The sequence below is a fragment of the Trichomycterus rosablanca genome, chromosome 22, assembly GCF_030014385.1.
Source record: "Trichomycterus rosablanca isolate fTriRos1 chromosome 22, fTriRos1.hap1, whole genome shotgun sequence".
NCBI classification, from domain to species: Eukaryota; Metazoa; Chordata; class Actinopteri; order Siluriformes; family Trichomycteridae; genus Trichomycterus; species Trichomycterus rosablanca.
The window spans coordinates 15,926,524-15,945,326 of record NC_086009.1 but is presented as its reverse complement, the minus strand read 5'-3'; the positions used below and the strand labels follow the sequence as shown (position 1 = coordinate 15,945,326).

The 18,803-nt window shown below is 38.0% G+C and overlaps 1 protein-coding gene across 1 annotated transcript; it reads left to right on the top strand.

The window, feature by feature from the left end:
* Window positions 1-2,726: 2,726 nt before the first annotated feature.
* On the top strand, window positions 2,727-16,048 carry hs3st3b1a (heparan sulfate (glucosamine) 3-O-sulfotransferase 3B1a). The gene is made up of 2 exons (XM_063019099.1): window positions 2,727-3,238; window positions 12,916-16,048. The coding sequence occupies exons 1-2, from the start codon at window positions 2,757-2,759 to the stop codon at window positions 13,532-13,534; spliced, it is 1,101 nt and encodes a 366-aa protein (XP_062875169.1). The 5' UTR covers window positions 2,727-2,756; the 3' UTR covers window positions 13,535-16,048.
* The last annotated feature ends 2,755 nt before the right edge of the window (window positions 16,049-18,803 follow it).

The window sequence follows — 18,803 nt, the reverse complement described above, 5'->3', positions numbered from 1 at the left end:
TAAATTTGAGTTGGCATGCCCCAATTAGCACATGGGATACCGAAATTAACACCTGACGAAATTCAGGTGTGTTCAACAAGAGGTACCACTTACAAAAGGATTTGCGAAGGTTAATTAATAATTTAACAGTGTACAATTCATTAAGTCCTTGATTTTCAGGAAGTGCTTCATCCTGATCAGGATTTTGGTTGGTTGGGGCCTACCCAGAAATGCTGGATACGATTTGATTGGGAGGAAAAGGATAACAAATTGATAACAAAAATTGCATAAAAAAATTGCATTAATGCATACAGACATGGACAGGACACATGGGCTCAAATGGGATAAAAGAATTAGCAGGCAGTGTCAGTGTAGTTCTGCAAACTCTCAAACATTAGCTCAGTAGTAATCCTGATAATCCTGCATGACTAGAGGTGCCAGAATTTTAGAGCCCCTTGACTTGAGAACACAATCACACACACATACACACACATTTTCTCTCTCTGCTGGCATTAATTTTGCCATTTTAGTTCTGCACTCCAGATGTCATTAGTGAATGAACGCTCCAGTGAACTAGGATAATGATTGTATTGGGACAGCACCGAAAATGGCTGAATCACCCACTTTACATGGAACAAAGGAGCAATTTAAGACAAACTTGCAGGTTCAGGATGCACATTTGCAAGTCTGTTACACTGGCATCTGACCTGCACTGGGGCTGACAAGTTTCCTTAAGCTAGTTTGGTTGAAAAGGAGTTTTATTTCGCACATTGCATCAAGATGAAAGGCTTTGGTCAGGTCAGATTAAAAACCACTGTTTTGTCAAACACTGTGCTCCTAATAGATTTATTCTGGTCAGGGTCGTGGTGGGTCTAGTTTCTCTGAAATGATTAGCTGGAATGCAGCAACACACCCGGGACCAAACGTCAATCTACTGCAGAACCTTGGCCACTCCGCTTCGAAACAAAGACAATCATGTTTCAAGGCCCAATCATCTGACAGCACCGCTGGGGATTCAATCCCTAAACTCTAGCGGTAGTGGGCTAGCATCATTAACCAATGCACTACCCAAACGCATAATTATTATTTTTTCTATTATTATTATTAGTAGAAGTATTTTAATTAAATATGACATATTATAAACATTCTATTAATCTACATTTTAGGGTTTTTAATTATCTGAAATATATTCTAGGTGCTTTGTTTTTATCTTGACAAGATTTGTTTAATCTCAACAAATTCTAAAGCTGGCACAAGCAGTTATTTATAATGCCATTGACTTTTTTAATGATTGACAGATGGTGTAGAATAATGTTGAACCTATAATATAATCATAATTTTTTTTTTTTAATTTGCTATGACAAATATACAAAATCAGGGACAAATACTTTTTCATACAGATCGCTAACTTGATTACTGACATAATGACTAATTCACAGTACTCTAAGCGTGACCCTGCTACTGTTGGGTAAACTAGGCAGAAGTAAAATGGTCATAGGGTTCAAGAGGATAAACTAGGAAAAACCCAGGACGATGAGATAAAGTGCCAAATGTGCGTTTATTTAGTCCAATACATGCTCCAACAAGGTGAAAACTATTTACAACTGTACAAAAATGATACATGGCTCATAGCAGCCTATTCACAATTCAAAAATAACAGAAAAAGTCAGTGCACTAGGACCGAGTCGGACCCGAATCAAACAATTCACATGTCATTACAAGTACCTTGCACACATTCTTTATTTGCTTTCTTTTTTAGGCAAAACTGACACAGGTTTGGAGATTGTAGCATTACCAACTTGGATTACCCATGTGAAGCCAAGTTGGATGAAGCTATATGTCACTTATTTCCTTTTGACTTGTTGCTGTATACTGCTCTAAATGCAGAATAGTCAATGTGTGTTTTACATAAACTCTGAGGGCGGCATGGTGGCTAAGTGGGTAGCACTGTCGCCTCACAGCAAGAAGGTCCTGGGTTCGATCCCCAGGTGGGGCGGTCCGGGTCCTTTCTGTGTGGAGTTTGCATGTTCTCCCCGTGTCCGCATGGGTTTCTACCGGGTGTTCCGGTTTCCTCCTACAGTCCAAAGACATGCAATTGAGGTGAATTGGAGACACTAAATTGTTCATGACTGTGTTCGATATAACCTTCTGAACTAATGAACCTTGTGTAATGAGTAACTACCGTTCCTGTCATGAATGTAACCAAAGTGTAAAACATGATGTTAAAATCCTAATAAAACAAACATAAAACATAAGATTCTCTGGTTGCAAATTGTGTTTCTATACAGTTAATACTAAGTTAAAAATAGATGTACTTCTTAGGTCATTTGTGTAAGTACATTTCAGTAATCCACCTCTGTATGTGTAATAATTGCTAATGTGTAATAACTCGTACAAATTGCAGTTGGAGTTCTATCAAGTAAGGTTAAGGTGATAACGATCACTTTAACGCTGAGCTTCTGGCTTCTGATTGGTCATTGTGAGTGCGATGACTCCGCCCCGTGTAGCTCTGCGCTCTTTTTACGCACTGAAACGAAGCGCGCTATGAGAAGTTGCGCACTATCATGACAGAACAGCATCTCTGCACAAGTTTCACACGTTCGCAACTTCTGTCTACCACAAAATGTGCTAAATTCAGAAGGTGACAGGAATGCACTTATTCTTCTCTCTTCACTTAAGGAAATATTCACACGTTTCGGGGATTTCTGTGGTGATTAAAAAGTCGCACGATCTTGCCATCATGCGTAACAGGACGCTGAGGCAGAACCGGCGCTCTTATGGAAAATAGTTTGTTTTATTGCCACACGTCCTGCGCTGTTTCCTTCCAGCCTGTGAAAAGCAGACTCCTTGTCCTGTGCATCATGCTGTCCCTGTGGGTGTACATGCTTTACTTCTGCGTGGGTTACTGTGCCACCATGCCCAGGGTCGCGCCGGACGCGGTTGGGATGAGGATGAAGTCGCAGGTGGGCGTTCTTCACCAGCTGCTCTCGAGGGACTTGCTGACCAACGAAAACGAGCCGGACAGCAGAGCGGATGAGTGGGGGGACACCGAGCAGAGGACAGTGGACGAGGGGACAGTAGAAGATGTCCTGAACGGGACAGAGGTGAAGAAGTTACCGCACGCCATCATCATCGGGGTGAAGAAGGGGGGCACACGGGCGCTGCTCGAGTTCCTGCGGGTGCACCCCGATATCCGCGCTGTGGGGGCAGAGCCGCACTTCTTCGACCGAAACTACCATAAAGGACTCGAGTGGTATAGGTAAGCAATCAGGGTATTTTAGTCAGAATCATAGTGATGAGTTTTGTTCAAACATAAATGACAAGGAAATAACCATATCGTACCATTGACTTGAAGTGATGACTTCTCTGTGCCCATATTAATAAGGCTTTACAAAGACTAGTACAATGCAAAAGTGGTCTCCTGCTGCCAAGGTCAGGAAAAAATCCAATGCCACTTATGCTGTGCGTATATTACACTAGTTGATCAGATGTCATTCAAGAACCACCAAAAACAAGCTGCTATAAATTAAAACATGAGGAACCATAAATACTTGATTTAACACTGATTACATTAAAAAAAATACTTTTAGATTAAGTACAAATACTTTATTCTTTTATTCTGAGTAGCTATTTTAAATGCCTGCATATGCCTACTGCCCAAGCATGCGTACTGGTCTTGTTTATTTATTAAAATCAGTTGAAATGTTTATCTATATTTAATTTAATTACATTTTAGTTTAATTTCAGTGAGTCATGTTAGATATTAGAAGCTGTAGCCAAGTGGTTAAGGTACTGGATTAGTGATCTGAAGGTTGCCGGTTCAAGCCCCACCACTGCCAGGTTGCAACTGTTGGGCCCTTGAGCAAGGCCCTTAACCCTCAATTGCTTAGACTGTATACTGTCACAACTGTAAGTTGTTTTAAATAAAAGCGTCTGATAAATGCCAAAAATGTAAATATATTAGGACATATTTAATTAACTTCATATATTTCAGTTTTCCACATTGTGTTACGTAACTGGAATGGCAAAATTCATTATTAATAATACATTATTCATTATTGTAGGTGTTATTGTACGTAATTATAAGTTTTTTTTTATATTACATTTTAATGTTAAACTTAAGACAATGAGCCAGGGAAATAATTTCACTACACTGCATTTAAGTTAGCCACTTTATATTTTAATAGTAAAATAAAAGTTTATTTACATCTGATTTACGTCTGTTTTTTGAATATTTGGAAGCAACAATTCAAGTGTTCGTTGAGTGGAGTTTTTACTCTAAAATGTTTTTACTTAACTTTAAAAACTTTGTAGTGTATATTGGGGTCTCCTAATGTTATAGTAAACATAGACAGCCTCAGGCACCAGTAAAAATATAGTAGTATATAGTGGTTAAATATGTAATGAACATACATAGAATAAACTATAGTAAAACTAAAATTGTACTGTTTTTTTAATAATATGATTAGGGAAGTATTTCATTGGCGTGTACTTGTACTTTCTCAATGGCAATAAAGTTGAATCTAATCTAATCTTATCTAATATTAACAGAAATCAAGGTTCTAGATTCTTTTCTCCTCTAAAACCAAATGAAATCAGTTACATTTCAATCGCATTTGAAATGTACACTTGTATTTCCTGTAATATGCCATTTATTCCTAATTCTAAGTACTGCAGTAAAATCATGGTGGTGTCATGGTTCCTGGAGTTTGATAAAAACAGGTACCATAAGTACCATAATTAAGTAAAACCACAGTTGACTGTAGTAAATGAATTTAAGAATCAGTTTTAAATGAACACAATCAGTGTAAATCAAACTTACTATACTTATTTAACTCAAAGTTTCTCTGTAATTGTAAACTTAATGTAATTCTGCATACAAGTGGCACTGTTGTCTCTTTGAATATGGATTGAAATTTCTATAAAGCACATAAGACTGTAACTAGACTATGGACATATGGCAATTGTGCTGACCACAAAACCTCCTCTACCACAGATTACCTCCAACAGATTAAATAATACATTCAGACCAACAGCTTACTTTTCCCAACAGTATGACTTCTTTTTTTCAGTGACATTTGTCTTGCAAATACATCAGTTTAAAACCTGATGTTCCATTAGTTTTTAGGCACTGTTAGTATAATACATTTTATTTATATAGCGCTTTTCAAGATACTCAAAGACGCTTATTATGACAGTGCTTTTATATGCAGACACCTGACCATGAGCTTGTGGACAGCATTAATATAAAGTTGTCTTTTCCATTTTCATCTATAACAGCCTCCACTCTTCTAGAAAGTCTGTTTGGAAATATGTGCCCATTTAGTCAGGCACTGATGTTGAGCAAGAAGGTCCGGCTCACAATCAACATTCCAGTTAATTCCAAATTTGTTTAACGAGGTTGAGGTCAGAGCTTTGTCCAGGCCTTCACACCAAACTTGTCAAACAATGTCTTTGTGAACCTCGTTCCCAGTTATAGTGAAACAGGAAAGGGCCTTTGACAAACTGTTGCTACAAAGTTGGAGGCATATAATTTATTTTATATAATTTATTTTATACTCATATTATGTATATACTCATAAATGTTTACTATTCATATGCTATTTTATTTGCTGCCCTGGGTGTTCTTAGAACAAGCCTACTTGGAATATTCGTTCCCACACAGAGCAAAGTCTTTTAACTGTGAATTTGACCTTAACTCAACTTCAGTAATCTCGAAACAAACAGTCCGTGCAAACACACAACTGTGTAATGTGGCTCATGGTCAGTCTTTCTTACACAACATTATGGATCAGTTTAAGGAAGTCTGACAATTCCATTCCATTTATGGGCAAATGTTTATTGAAATTAATGCCTCGTCACAGGATCTGTTTCCCCATTAAAGTGGAATTTCACTGCTGACAAAATGAATTATGAATTTCCACCAATACTTAGATGTAAAAAGTAAAGTCATCTTACTACCAAACAGAAGTTGATTAAAACAAACGAAACATATGAAATATCTCTGATTTGTAAAAGTAGGACAGCTTGTGGTTGAAGTTTTGACTGTGGTTGACTGTGTTATTCCCAGTATAATGCCGACCAGAACTGTATGAAGCTTAAAGCCCCTAAATTTTAAAAGATTTTTAGATACAACACAGTGCACTCAGACAGTACTCAATCCAAGTGTGCTTTGTAATAGTCTATTTTTAGGGAAACACAGTACTTTATTCTCTTCTCTGTCTTGGTAAGACATCAAATGGAGATGTGAAGGACTGAGTGAAGGACCATTCACCAAATATAACTCATGAGTCATGTCTAACTGCATGAAAAATGCTTTGAATTTTTAGTTCTTAGAATTTGCCAATGCTGCAGAAATCTGAATGTGATGAGTGCCAGTCAACCCAATTTTTTATGATTAATTCCTCTTCAGTGGCTGATTCTAAAAATGTATTTTTTATTGTGTGAAATTAGTATCAGGTTTTAAGTTTAACCACCTCGTGCTAGTTATTATTTTCCCAATTACCAATAAATGACTAGGTCTTTGGCAATTTGGCTGTTATTACAGTACATCACAGAAAATTAATCACGACGATCAGACTTTGATATTGTCCATTTCTACTTGTGGCTTACAAAAGCTAGGCTAAATAGCTGGAAGCAGACTGACTTTTTGCTATTGTCTTGCCTATACACATTTTGGTTTTCCGGTATATACTTGCTCTACTGCATACCATGTGTCAAAATACTAGCAATTATAAGAAAGTACAAATTTAATATAGTATTTATACAGCTGTATTGACTTTGGAACACTGAAATGGTGAATGGCTAGGTTGATGAATAATATATAGTATGGCTTCTATTAAATATGTGAGCTAACAGTTATGTTGGTAAGCGATCCAACTTTTTCGTAGGGATAGCAGAAGGACATGAGTGCAATTGCAAGTACGATCTTGAGGAATAGTAACTAAGTGTGATTTATTTTCATTTATTGATTAAAAGCACCAGTATATAGGGTAATATAGTATATATACAGTAATATAGTATATAGTAGCAATATTTACCATGCCCAGTATGACTAATAACCAGAGTAACAGGTGACTTCGTCCCACCGGCAAGTGGCTAAATCCAGCACAGTGGAACAGTTCAGGGCAGCAGCAGGGACCTGGGTCTAATGAATGGCCCATCCCCTGAGCCAACACAACTGTCTAATTAAAACATTTCTGCATGAGGAAACCTAGTCAGAGCCATTGCACCAAATCATGACATCCACCAGTAGTTTTCACAATAAGTGCTCCCTAATGATTGCTTACTTCACAGCCACCAGTTTTACAGTTAGACCACACCACCCAGTAGTACTGTAGTAAACCCATTTTTTACAACTTACTTCTGCTGCATACAAATACAAATTGCAGTTATTGAAAAGATGATGGACACAAAAGTGCTTCATTCCGTTAAGCCCCTTATAAAGGAATGTATAGCGTGTTGGTCCTCTGACTGCATTTAAAGGAGCCAACGAGTCGGATGACTGCCTTTATCCAGCCATCCCTATTGAATAATTGTTCAACAGAAGGCTGAAAAAAGGAGCATGAAGTCAGGAGGCCAAGTCCCCTGTGGAGATATTCAGGCTTGGACTGCCGTGTTGGCCCTACATGGTTGGGAGAGCTATGTGGTTCCTAGTGAATCTTTTGAATACAGCAGTGTTGTTAGAAATATATATGGTATTCGTGGCTATACATACATTTTTTCCGCACTCAGTCATCACATGAAAATCTTCTTCCCCTTAAAGCTTCTTTGTCAGTCTCTCAGGCACAACCAATTACTACTCCTCCTGCCCTCTGTTTCCAACCAAAATATAAAACTTTTTAAAGATCCCTTGTACATACATAACTTTTGTGGTTTAAACTACTGTTGTCTTAATTCACACAATTTAACTGACTGTCCATTACCACTGTAATACCCACCTTGCAAAGTGCATCAAAAAGTGTCATAATAAGAAACAATTCCTCAGTAAAAATGAGCAACAATATTCCTCGTACATTGCCACAGTTTCTGAGCGTGTGTGAAAAAAAGCATGTGTGTGTATGAGGGTGGCAGATGCTGGCAGTAAATTCAGAGCAACTCTATTGAGTGCTCAACAGAGGCAGTCGTGGCTGTGAAAGGGAGGAAGCAGATCCCCTAAGGTCTGCATTAACCCTGATGAGACAAAGAGAACAAAATTAGAGTGAATTGTGTTGTTTCTTCCTTCACTTTGTATGCAAATGTGCTCAGGGTGGTGAAAGTGCTTTTTGATGAGCACAGCATGAACTCTCCTTTTAAAAGAGGTCCTAAAACATTTGGCAAAGGCAGGGATTCTTCATCTTCGATGTCAGTAAACCTGTAGAGCTTTTCTCGGGTCTATGAATACCTAAAGGCTAATGTACTTATCCTAAGAGAATAGTCATACAGGGTCAGAGTCGCTTTAGTGGTAATTTGTTTACTGGAGTTTGTGAGACAGCATTAAGCTGTACAATATTCACCCTGATTTTGCTGCTATAGAGCAAAATAGCCGATTGCAAGGAAATTATTTGGTTTTAAATGAAGATTTGTGGTCGCGCCCAGGTGGTGCAGCGGGATATTCTGCTAGCACACCCGGACAGAGATTCTGAACTCCTGGGTTCGAAACTCGGCGTTGCCACCGGTCGGCTAGGTGCCATTTAGCGGGCATAATTGGCAGTGCCTGAAGGGAGGGATGACCAGGTCTTCAACCGCTGTGTACGGACCCTGATTGGTGGATAGAGCGCACGGGTGGAAAAGGGTTCCTTTGGGGGCTGTGTGCGGGTCGGAAGAGGCGTGAGCAGCAATATACCCTCCGCAACTGCAAAAAATCGGGGATCCCCAGCAGCGGGAGACAAATTGACAATGCTGAATTGGGAGAAAAACACATAAAAAAAAATAATAAAAAAAAAAATATATATATATATATATATACAGTATATATATATTAGGGCTGTCAAACGATTAAAATTTTTAATCGCGATTAATCTCAGAATTTCATATAGTTAATCGCGATTAATCGCATTAAAAAAAAATCTGTGTAAATGTTATAGAAAACAAGGATTTTTATGTGAAATGTTACAATTAAAATGGTGAACACATTTTATGCTAAATGTACTGATGTTAAAAACTGCTGGGACAAGAGAAAACTGTAAGGGAGTTTATTCACTCACATACTAGGCAGTAAATGTCAGATTGTAGTTTAGAATTTCTCCATCAGCAAACATTGTAGATCAGCGGTGCTTTAGGTGGGATAAGGCGTAGTTATTGTAACAGACTTTTCTGTGGTTGTATTGTGACAATGGTTTGATGGCCGTTTCTACACGAAGTGAGTGTGTTTTGACCCTTTGGGGCTTCCATAGTTCATGGACTAACGTGCTTGACTCAGCTTTCCGGTATTTGGTACCTTAACAGAATAAGTTAATAAAAGTGTTCTGCTCCCGACAACTTGTGAATATAGCGTGTATTTATTTCTTTATAAGTGCATCACTACAACGCTCGGTTACATTATGCTAACAAACCGCAAATGAAAAACGGTGGCAAGTCCGACATTAAAACGTTTGTTTTAACATAATGTTAACATAATGTAACCGAGCGTTGTAGTTCTACCAGTCAAGTCTCAACATTAACTAGAATTTGCGTTAACGGCACTATTATTTTTAATCGCGTTAAATTGAAATCGCGTTAATGCGTTATTATCGCGTTAACTTCGACAGCCCTAATATATATATATATATATATAGGATTGGTGGTCCTACAAAACTTTGACATGTTTACTGTCAGGCTAGTAGTAGCATTTTGATGCTACAGATGAGACATGAAAATGTTCTGACACTGTAAATAAAAATTAGAATCATACTCTACAGTCTGTCCCTGGATGATATTTCCTAGAGAAACAGAGAGATAATCTGAAGTGGCTGCATACCAACTTTTGTGTGGTTTGACAAAGAGCGATGTTCTTAAAGACATTCCTTTCAATGTCAAACACACACACCAGCACACACCTGTCTTCACATGCAGTGTGCCACTATATTACATTTAATCTCCAGTGGGTTACGGACCAACTAAAAAAAATTTAAAAAGCATGTTTATTCATGGAAATAATTAGTATTGTGGTTTCTGGTCTTTCAGCAAATGAGACTGTATTCTATTAACCCTTCTATTAACATCTCACCATCTCATTAGAGCATTCTGAGAACTTCACACTGCAAACACAGCATGCTTACAGACAGCCACTTTAGTCTTTGAACATGGCACCTGATAGCAGCTATTGTAAACATAGGTTTTAGACAAGGCACTTCAAATGCTAGCTCTCCAGGATCCAGATCTGCAGACATACCTCGCCTCCTCCCAAGACACAACACGACAATTACACACCGAAAGCTCTCTGCTTTGGTTTTAAGGAAAGCAAGCATTTTGAAGAAGAAAGAAAAATGTCTTATTGGTCTTTGCTTTGTTTGGTTTCTTGTTTTGTATTGTTTTTTTAGGATCTTTGTAGGACAGAAATTCATCTCTCTTCTCAATGTTAATAAAGTCAGCTTAAAAAACAAAACTCTTAAGGTGCTGCAAGAACAGCGATCGGATGAGGTTACTTTAGGTAGGCCCTGCAGTTTCAATTTCGTCTGGCTGGCTGGGCTCCAATACAAGTAGTAGAGGAACACTCAGGACATAGCGTGACTTGCCATAGAAATTGACTAGATTAAGAGAAACTACTGAGTACCTAGAGGGTATTTAGGGAGTTTGCTGTTTCTGTCAAAATGACTTTCATCTAATTGCATTTCATATTGACATTATAAGAGGAAGGCAAGAGCCACAGACCAAACAGCCTAGTCACTGGTACCCCTTTTCCACCAAAAAAACCATGGTTCTTGAACCGGTTCTGTTCAGGTTTCTCTGAACCTTGGTGTTCTGTAGAGAACCGACGCACGTTTCCACCAGTTTTTGAGAACCAAGCAGCGTCATCATCGGTGGGCATTACTTAACGAAAGTTAAGAGAAGTGATATCATGGCGGAGTGTGTAGATTATATGCGAGCATTTGTGCTGCTGTTACAGATGTTTGTTTTTATGTAAAAAGCATCGATCTAACAATCGGTGATAAGAAGACGTGACGTGTTTGTCTCAGTTGTTGTTTTCTTTAGTTCATTGACGTGAGAGGCGTTTTGCGCTTCGGTTTCACCGCGACTCTCGGCTCAAATAGCCGGTTTACTCAGCGCTCGACTCGACTCGACTCACTAAAGTTCCACAACACAAACTTCTATCTGTTTGAAATAACCATCAAATCTACTCTAAAATACAATATGTATCTGTGTTTAGCTGGATTTACACGTGTGGTGTTTATGCAGCTCGGGGAGTTGAAAAAGCTTCACGCTTTATTTTTCACGTTAAGCGTTTTTCGTTCTGTCTGGGTCACGTTTACCACGTTATATCACACAATTCACCCTTTTAAAGGCGCTTTGAAAATATCAGCGGCAAACTGGCTCAAAATTTAATCAGGTGAACTTTAAAAGATAAAAATGCAGCATTAAGCTCCATACGAGACCCCAGCTGATGCCATTGTTGCTGTCGCTATGCTGTACAACATGACGCGCCCACAGATGGACGTCACGGTTCGGCCTGAAAAACCAAGTATTCTGTGGTGCCAGATTGGCTTGCTGGTTCGCTGTCTGGAACCTCTTTTTTCCGGTGGAAACACGCGGAACCGGTTCAAAGTCAAGTTCGGGAACCGGAACAGGCTCCGTGCCTTGTCGGTGGAAAAGGGGTATGGGAGGTGCACTTGTCAGTGAGCTCCCAGTGTCTGTCCCAAATAAAGAGGGGGCCTTCAGGAAGGATGTCCCCTAAATACTGGAAGAATTTTTGGCATTTGCTCTGGACAGAAAAAGCCAAATTCAATCAATGAAGACTCTAATGTGACAAATGTAAGCTCATGTTTATCAGCAGTCAGATTGGTTAGCTTTAATAGGATGGCAGTAGAATACTGCATTCTTATAAATAATCATATACCTGCCATTTTTAAATAAAGCTAATGTTCCAATGTCATGTTTAATATTCAATTTTTATGAAAACATACATAAACAAAACGATGTATTATCTTAGATGTTTTCAGATGTCTTTTTCAGGTAGATGTAAATGCACCAGTGATCCCGTTAAATCGCTGATCTAGGTTTGTTTTGCTTGGGGACTATGTGTAATGTTGGATCTGTAGTAAGTTTTAGAGTCCCCAAGGTCACCAGAAAAAGCCCACAGCACTCCGGTTGTGTATTCAAGAGATGTTGAGGATAATTGCAGTGGTACTGATTTGCTCCCTTCTTTCCCACAAGCCTCTCCCTCATTAGCCTGAAGCTTGTTTCACCCTCTGTTATAATAATGATAATGGTCTAGAGAGAGATGGCAGGAGAGAGAGACTTGTCTCATTCTCTCATCTCATCTGATGGCTTCTACGAGTCTCATCTCTGGTCTTCTCTTTTCATCTTGGCTTATTTGTTTTGGGCTCCTCGTTCTTTTTATCCCTTTTTATGGCTTATCTCGTTGTCTCATCATCTTGGGTATCATCTTCTTTTCTCGCATTTCTTTTATTCTCTTCCCTTTCATCAATCTCGTTTCTTGTTTTTTTAGTTCACTTCTCTTTTTCTTCTTATCTTGTCACATCTCTTCCCATATTGTCTCTTTGCTTCCTGTATTTCTCATGTATTTGCCTAATGCTAAGAAGCTGTGACTAAATACCACTTGACCTACATCAGCCATTCCTCCACGCCGACTAAGGTTAAAGGACTAATTTCCTAATTAAAGGGAATGTTTTGACTCTTGAACTTAAGGAAGACAGACATCCTTTAAGACATATGTCAGATTTGTTAGGTTGGCACAGTGGCAGTGTATTATAACCTATGAGATGTTTCTATTGCTAACACTTCTGTATTGTCTTCCAGAGAGTTGATGCCCAAGACTCTAGATGGCCAGATCACCATGGAAAAGACACCCAGCTACTTTGTGACCAAAGAGGTTCCAGGTCGCATCTATGCCATGTCGAAGGACACCAGGCTGATCGTTGTGGTGCGAGACCCGGTCACGCGAGCCATCTCGGACTACACTCAGACACGTTCGAAGAAACCTGACATCCCCTCATTCGAAAGCCTGACTTTCAAAAATGCATCAACGGGGGTAATCGATACCTCCTGGAGTGCTGTACAAATTGGGATGTATGCCCGACACCTGGAGCACTGGCTTCAGTTCTTTCCTATCGACCAGATCCTGTTCGTGAGTGGCGAACGCCTCATCACGGACCCGGCAGGCGAAATGGCAAGAGTGCAGGACTTTCTCGGTTTAAAGAGGTTGATCACTGAGAAGTACTTTCATTTCAACCCAGCCAAGGGATTCCCATGTCTTAAGAAGCCGGAGAGCAATAGCAAACCCCACTGCTTGGGCAAAACCAAAGGGCGAACCCATCCAAATATACACCCTGATGTGGTGCAGCAGCTGCGAGACTTTTACAAGCCATACAACAAAAAATTTTACCAGATGACTGGACACCATTTTGGCTGGGATTGACAAACACAGACATTTTGTATAAGATTTTATTTGTGTAAAAAAGAACAGAAGTCTATTTTATGATAATTTATTGCAGTTAATTTGCTCTGATGCCTGATGGTTTTGTATATAATTTCTGTAACTTTGTACTTTTTTTATTTTCTATGGAAATGTCTTGGCTTAGACTTTCATAGATCTGATTATTTGCATTACCAAATGGAAAACACTGCAGTGGATAACTAGGAATTCAAATGAGAAGAAATTTCCCTGAAAGGGAAACAAAAGCACAATTAAATTAGTAACGGGTAAAGAGTGAGCCTCTCTTGCACAGAGAAAATTCTTATTTCATCTATCCATCAAGCAACAGCGACTCTTTTATTGTCTGTACCATTCTTATTCTTAATTCTGAAAGACGTCATGCATGCCACACGCTTAATCTAATTTCACCGTGAGACGGTAATGCCTTGACTTTTTCTCATCATTTGTTTCATCCCAGAGGTTGAAAGCGTCTTTTAAAATGGGTCATTTCAGGGTTCCAGGTGATCCACCCCAGTTCAGGTAGATCAATAATAGACTAATTGGTACGTAAAGTCAATCGTTGAGAAAAAAAATGGGACACAACTGGTTTCTAAGATACAAACGCATGCCAATAAGAAGCAGGAAAATGTGTTTCATTTTAGCCCAGACATTGTAGAAATTGAAAAAGCAGCTACAAACAAAAGGGCAGAAGTACAAGACTGTAGTTTACAAGCAAAACAACTGTTAATCCCATATTTCTATGGATATTTTGTCAATTATTTGATTTCCCAATTTACATCCACATAGCATGGTTTGTGGATGTAAATGTAGTGTTTTTAATAATATCCTTATTTTTTTATCATCACCGCCATTACTATAGCTGGTCAGTTTTGCTAGAAAATGTAAAAAAAAAAAATGGGTATAGTTACCCTTCACTACATTTACATTTGCTGCAGTTGGCAGATGCTTTTATCCAAAGCGACTTACACTTATGAACTGAATACAATTTGAGCAATTGAGGGTAAAAGGCCTTGCTCAGGGGCCCAACAGCAGCAACTTGGTTATGATTGCTTGTCCACAGCCCTATTTTGCAAAAGGTTATGCTTCAACTCAAGTGGCCAAATGGGTGATTTTTGTCATTTTGTCCCTGTGCAGTTAAGTATCAAACAAAGACGACTGTAGAAAACAAATGCTGTTAACTGCTGGACAGATACTCTGATTTTTTTTAATTTTCCACCAAGTGATGCTTTATAAGGAAACAATTATTTAAGAAGCCTGGGAACCTATGAGAATTCATTCAATGCTGCCAAAAAACGTTAAACCCTTTGACCAGGGAGTTAACAAAGATTTCCTGCCATAATAACTAAGCTTTTTTAGTTGGGAGGAGAGGTTATACTGTTGCATCTTTGGCATTTTGATGAAGAACAGGAAAAGGGGGAAGACTCCCAAATTCTCTGGCAAAACACAACAAACCATTGACAATATTTGAACAACCTCAGAAATAAACACAAATGGAAATATGTCATTAACATGCTGACATACAGTTGACATGTGTGTATTCATCTTCAGTAACTGAATGGTTTATTCTGGTTTGGATCACAGTGATCCAGAGCCTTTCTCAGGGCTGATCTACATCCTGAACAGTGAAGAGTACCAGTGCATTGCAGGGCCCACGCTTATACTTATTTATACCAAGGGGAATTTATAATAGCCAATCCGACCATTAGCTTGCTGTCAGAAGGAGGAAATCCATAGAGATATATATGGGGCATAGTTTGAAACTTTGATCACACCAGGTTTTTATATGCAAAATTCTATGTGTAAAAATCAATTTATTTTAATGGGATGTGTGGCAATTTACAACACAAACCTCTGGTGCTAATGAAATTTGCCAAAAAACAGGCAAACTACCTATTATGTTTCTTTAAACTCTAAAAGGGAGGTGCTTCACACTGAGACACATTGTTTGCAGTAGGTCGAGAGGCAAAATGAAATGAATTCAGTTGTGTAAGCTTAGCTCGGACAGATGAGCCAACAAACTCTCGATCTATAAAACTCTGTGTACATGCAGAACATAATTCATTTCACCCAAGGAATTCCAGTACATTCCATTTCATTAATGAAAACCACAAAACCAAACTGCATTCCCAAAAGTAAAATGCTAAATGCTAATTCCCAGCTAAATTGCTAGCTGGCAGATAATTTGTGCTAAAGTCTTTGAGCTTCAGCCTGACCGTGCCTATTCATAAAGCCTGTGAACCACAAGCTTCTGGTGTTACAGGGCCATATACTTCAAATTCATCTGGACACACAGATATTTTTGACACACATGGTTGAGTTTTATTCAACCCTGTAAGGATACTAATTTTTGGTTTATAGCTTTTCATAAAACAGATATTAGATGTATTTATTGTGGTGTTTAATTTTCCAGTTAACAAATATTATTTTAGTAAAAATGAAGCAATGAATACTTAATGCACCAGTATTCTCCTGCAGTAATAAACTATTTTACCAGAATCCTGATGTTTTCATGTGCTTCTTTTATGCCGACAAGATGTTTAAATGTAGTGCAGTTAAAGTTATAAGCAGGATCAGTTACATCACATTACAGTGCATTAGCAGAGAACTGAAGCTAAAGCTTTTCCATTGAGTTTCTACATTTACGCTCCACCATATGTTCTATTAAGTAAAGCAGCTAATGATCAGCAGAGCCGTCTGCTTGCTGCTGAGCTCCATCTAACCCTGTTGAGCTGTGTTCAAAGTGTTGAGCTAAAGAAATCATAGTTTATTTGCATTCAGAATAGAACAGAACAGAATGTTGTACAGAGCTGAAATTAGGAACACGGTTCCTGCTGCTGCATCTTCTGTCGACAAAAGTGGAAGAAAAGCAAGTATTCAACCACTTTTGTTTTTGTTATTAATGATACCCACTGCCGTTCTCAGCACTGCAATGACTATGTGGTAATGACATATGGTGTGCTGTACTTGTACAAATGTATCAGGTGCAGCAGTGTTGTTGGGATTTTTTAACACCTCAGTGTCAATGCTGAAGGAGTAGTGCTCCAACCAAAAACATAAAGCTGAAATAATCCTGTTAAAAAGTGATAAAAAGAAAGTGATAAAAGAGGTCTGTAAGTTTAAACAGTATTTTAAAATCCCAACAACACTGCTGCACCTGATACCAGAACACCCATACCAGAACATGAACTACTTTGTCATTACCATGTTACCTAGCAGTGCAGCTATCAAACCTGAGGTCCTGAAATTATCACTTGTAGAATGTTCATGTCAAGCTATAGTTGTAATATAGTGGAAGTGATTTAAAAATTATTGCTTGGACCTTTTGTACTGGAATATTGTACTAAGTACCAGTGTCGGATACTGATTCTGATGTCACTGATCACAGAAAACAGGCCGTCAATCCAGTACATGAGTATTACCTTAGTGTTAACGTTACTGTTTCAGCCATTGAGTCATAGTAGTGACTGAAGCAATGGATCACAAAACAGAAGCTTTTGCTTATTTTGCTTGAAATTCCCAATGATGCATTCATGAAAAGCTGGAAAAGATAATCTGGATGGTTCATCAGTTTCAATGCTACTTTGGATCTTAAAAGCATTACTGCCAAGTTAAAATTGTTGATTTTCTAGTCATAGCACTGTGATATCGAGTTGCTCAACTGAATAAAACACTGCCAAATCCCAGGACAACCCCACCACCACAAAAAAGAAACATCTAAAAATACCAACCCAAATACCAGGCCAACTAAATTAATTACGCAAGCTTTAGTTCCTTGAAATTAATTTAATGATGGTTGTTTATCATGCATATTTAAATTCATTCAACAGATTAATGTGGTTAGTGGCATTAATGCAGTGATTCATACAGACACAGAGGAAGTTATTAATGCTGACAATTAAGATAATACTGCATTTGCAAAATACTAAAAACTTCAACTACAAATAGAGTTTTTTACATTTGCAATATAAGAGTGACAAATAAAATGTACAAAAATACGCTTATAATACACTAAACACACCACTGCAGGGAGACACCTAATATGTCATTTCTTTCTACTGTATATTTGCTTTATTCTTGACTTTATTTGACCAAATAATATTTTAAATACCTAAATATGAAAATGTATAGCTGATTTATATGGTGAAATATATATATATATATACTGTATATACGTATATATATATATATATATATATATATATATATATATATATATATATATATATATATATATATATATATACTGTATAATTACAGTGTAACGTACGTAATGCATTTTTTAAAGAGAAATCATGGATGCAAATTATGCCATTGACTCATTTGTTGCAAATTATTAGGTGAACACATGTTTGACTTCATCTTATTAGCCAATTGCATTAGCAAATGTAAAATATCATTTTAGACCAATAAATAATTAAATACTTTAGTACCACACTAAGAATGTTTTGTTTCTCATCACAGGCAAAATGTCACTGTCTTTTATATAAAACAAAAAATACGTACAGTATTTATTTACATGCCACGAGGTAATAAAGAAGCTTGTTCATCATAGCAGGCTGACAGCCAGACCTGCTCTATAAGATTCCTCTTTACAATTACGGCAATAGAGGAACATTGTGTGTGTGTGTGTGTGTGTGTGTAGTTGTGTGTGTAAAAAAATAAAGCTATAATTGCTACGCTTGCAGCTGGGGCATTGTTGTTTGCATAGATACCTGCAGGCTATTGTGCGCAAAGCTGCAGTTGTCGCCAGGTTTGGGTACACAAGGAGCAGATACCTGGCCAATTATATATGTAAAATCTTCTCTTTTCTCATATTCAGACTATAAAAATGTTGTCACTGTTATATCCCAAACTAATTCTATGAATTGTGGTGCTTAGATCAATATGAAGTCTATATGTGTTTTTGCCTTTAGTAGATGGTGGCTAGAGATCCTAAAGCCTGGTTAAGACATCTCCTGTAAGCCACTTAAGAACAAACTGTAATCATGAGTGGCAGTGATTACAGGCCACCTGGTTGGAAGGAGGAGACAGAACATTGAAAGCCGGTTGTACAGGCTTTTTATTAAAGCAGTGTTAAAGGATACATGTGTAGAGTGTTTGACATGTTTACATGTTGCAATCTTGATGTTTTTCAGATCAGATGCCACTTGATGTATTCCACTCAGACAAGATTTTCTAAATGTACCATTGACAATACACATACCGGTCAGCCATAACATTAAAACCACTGATAGGTAAAGTTAACAACATT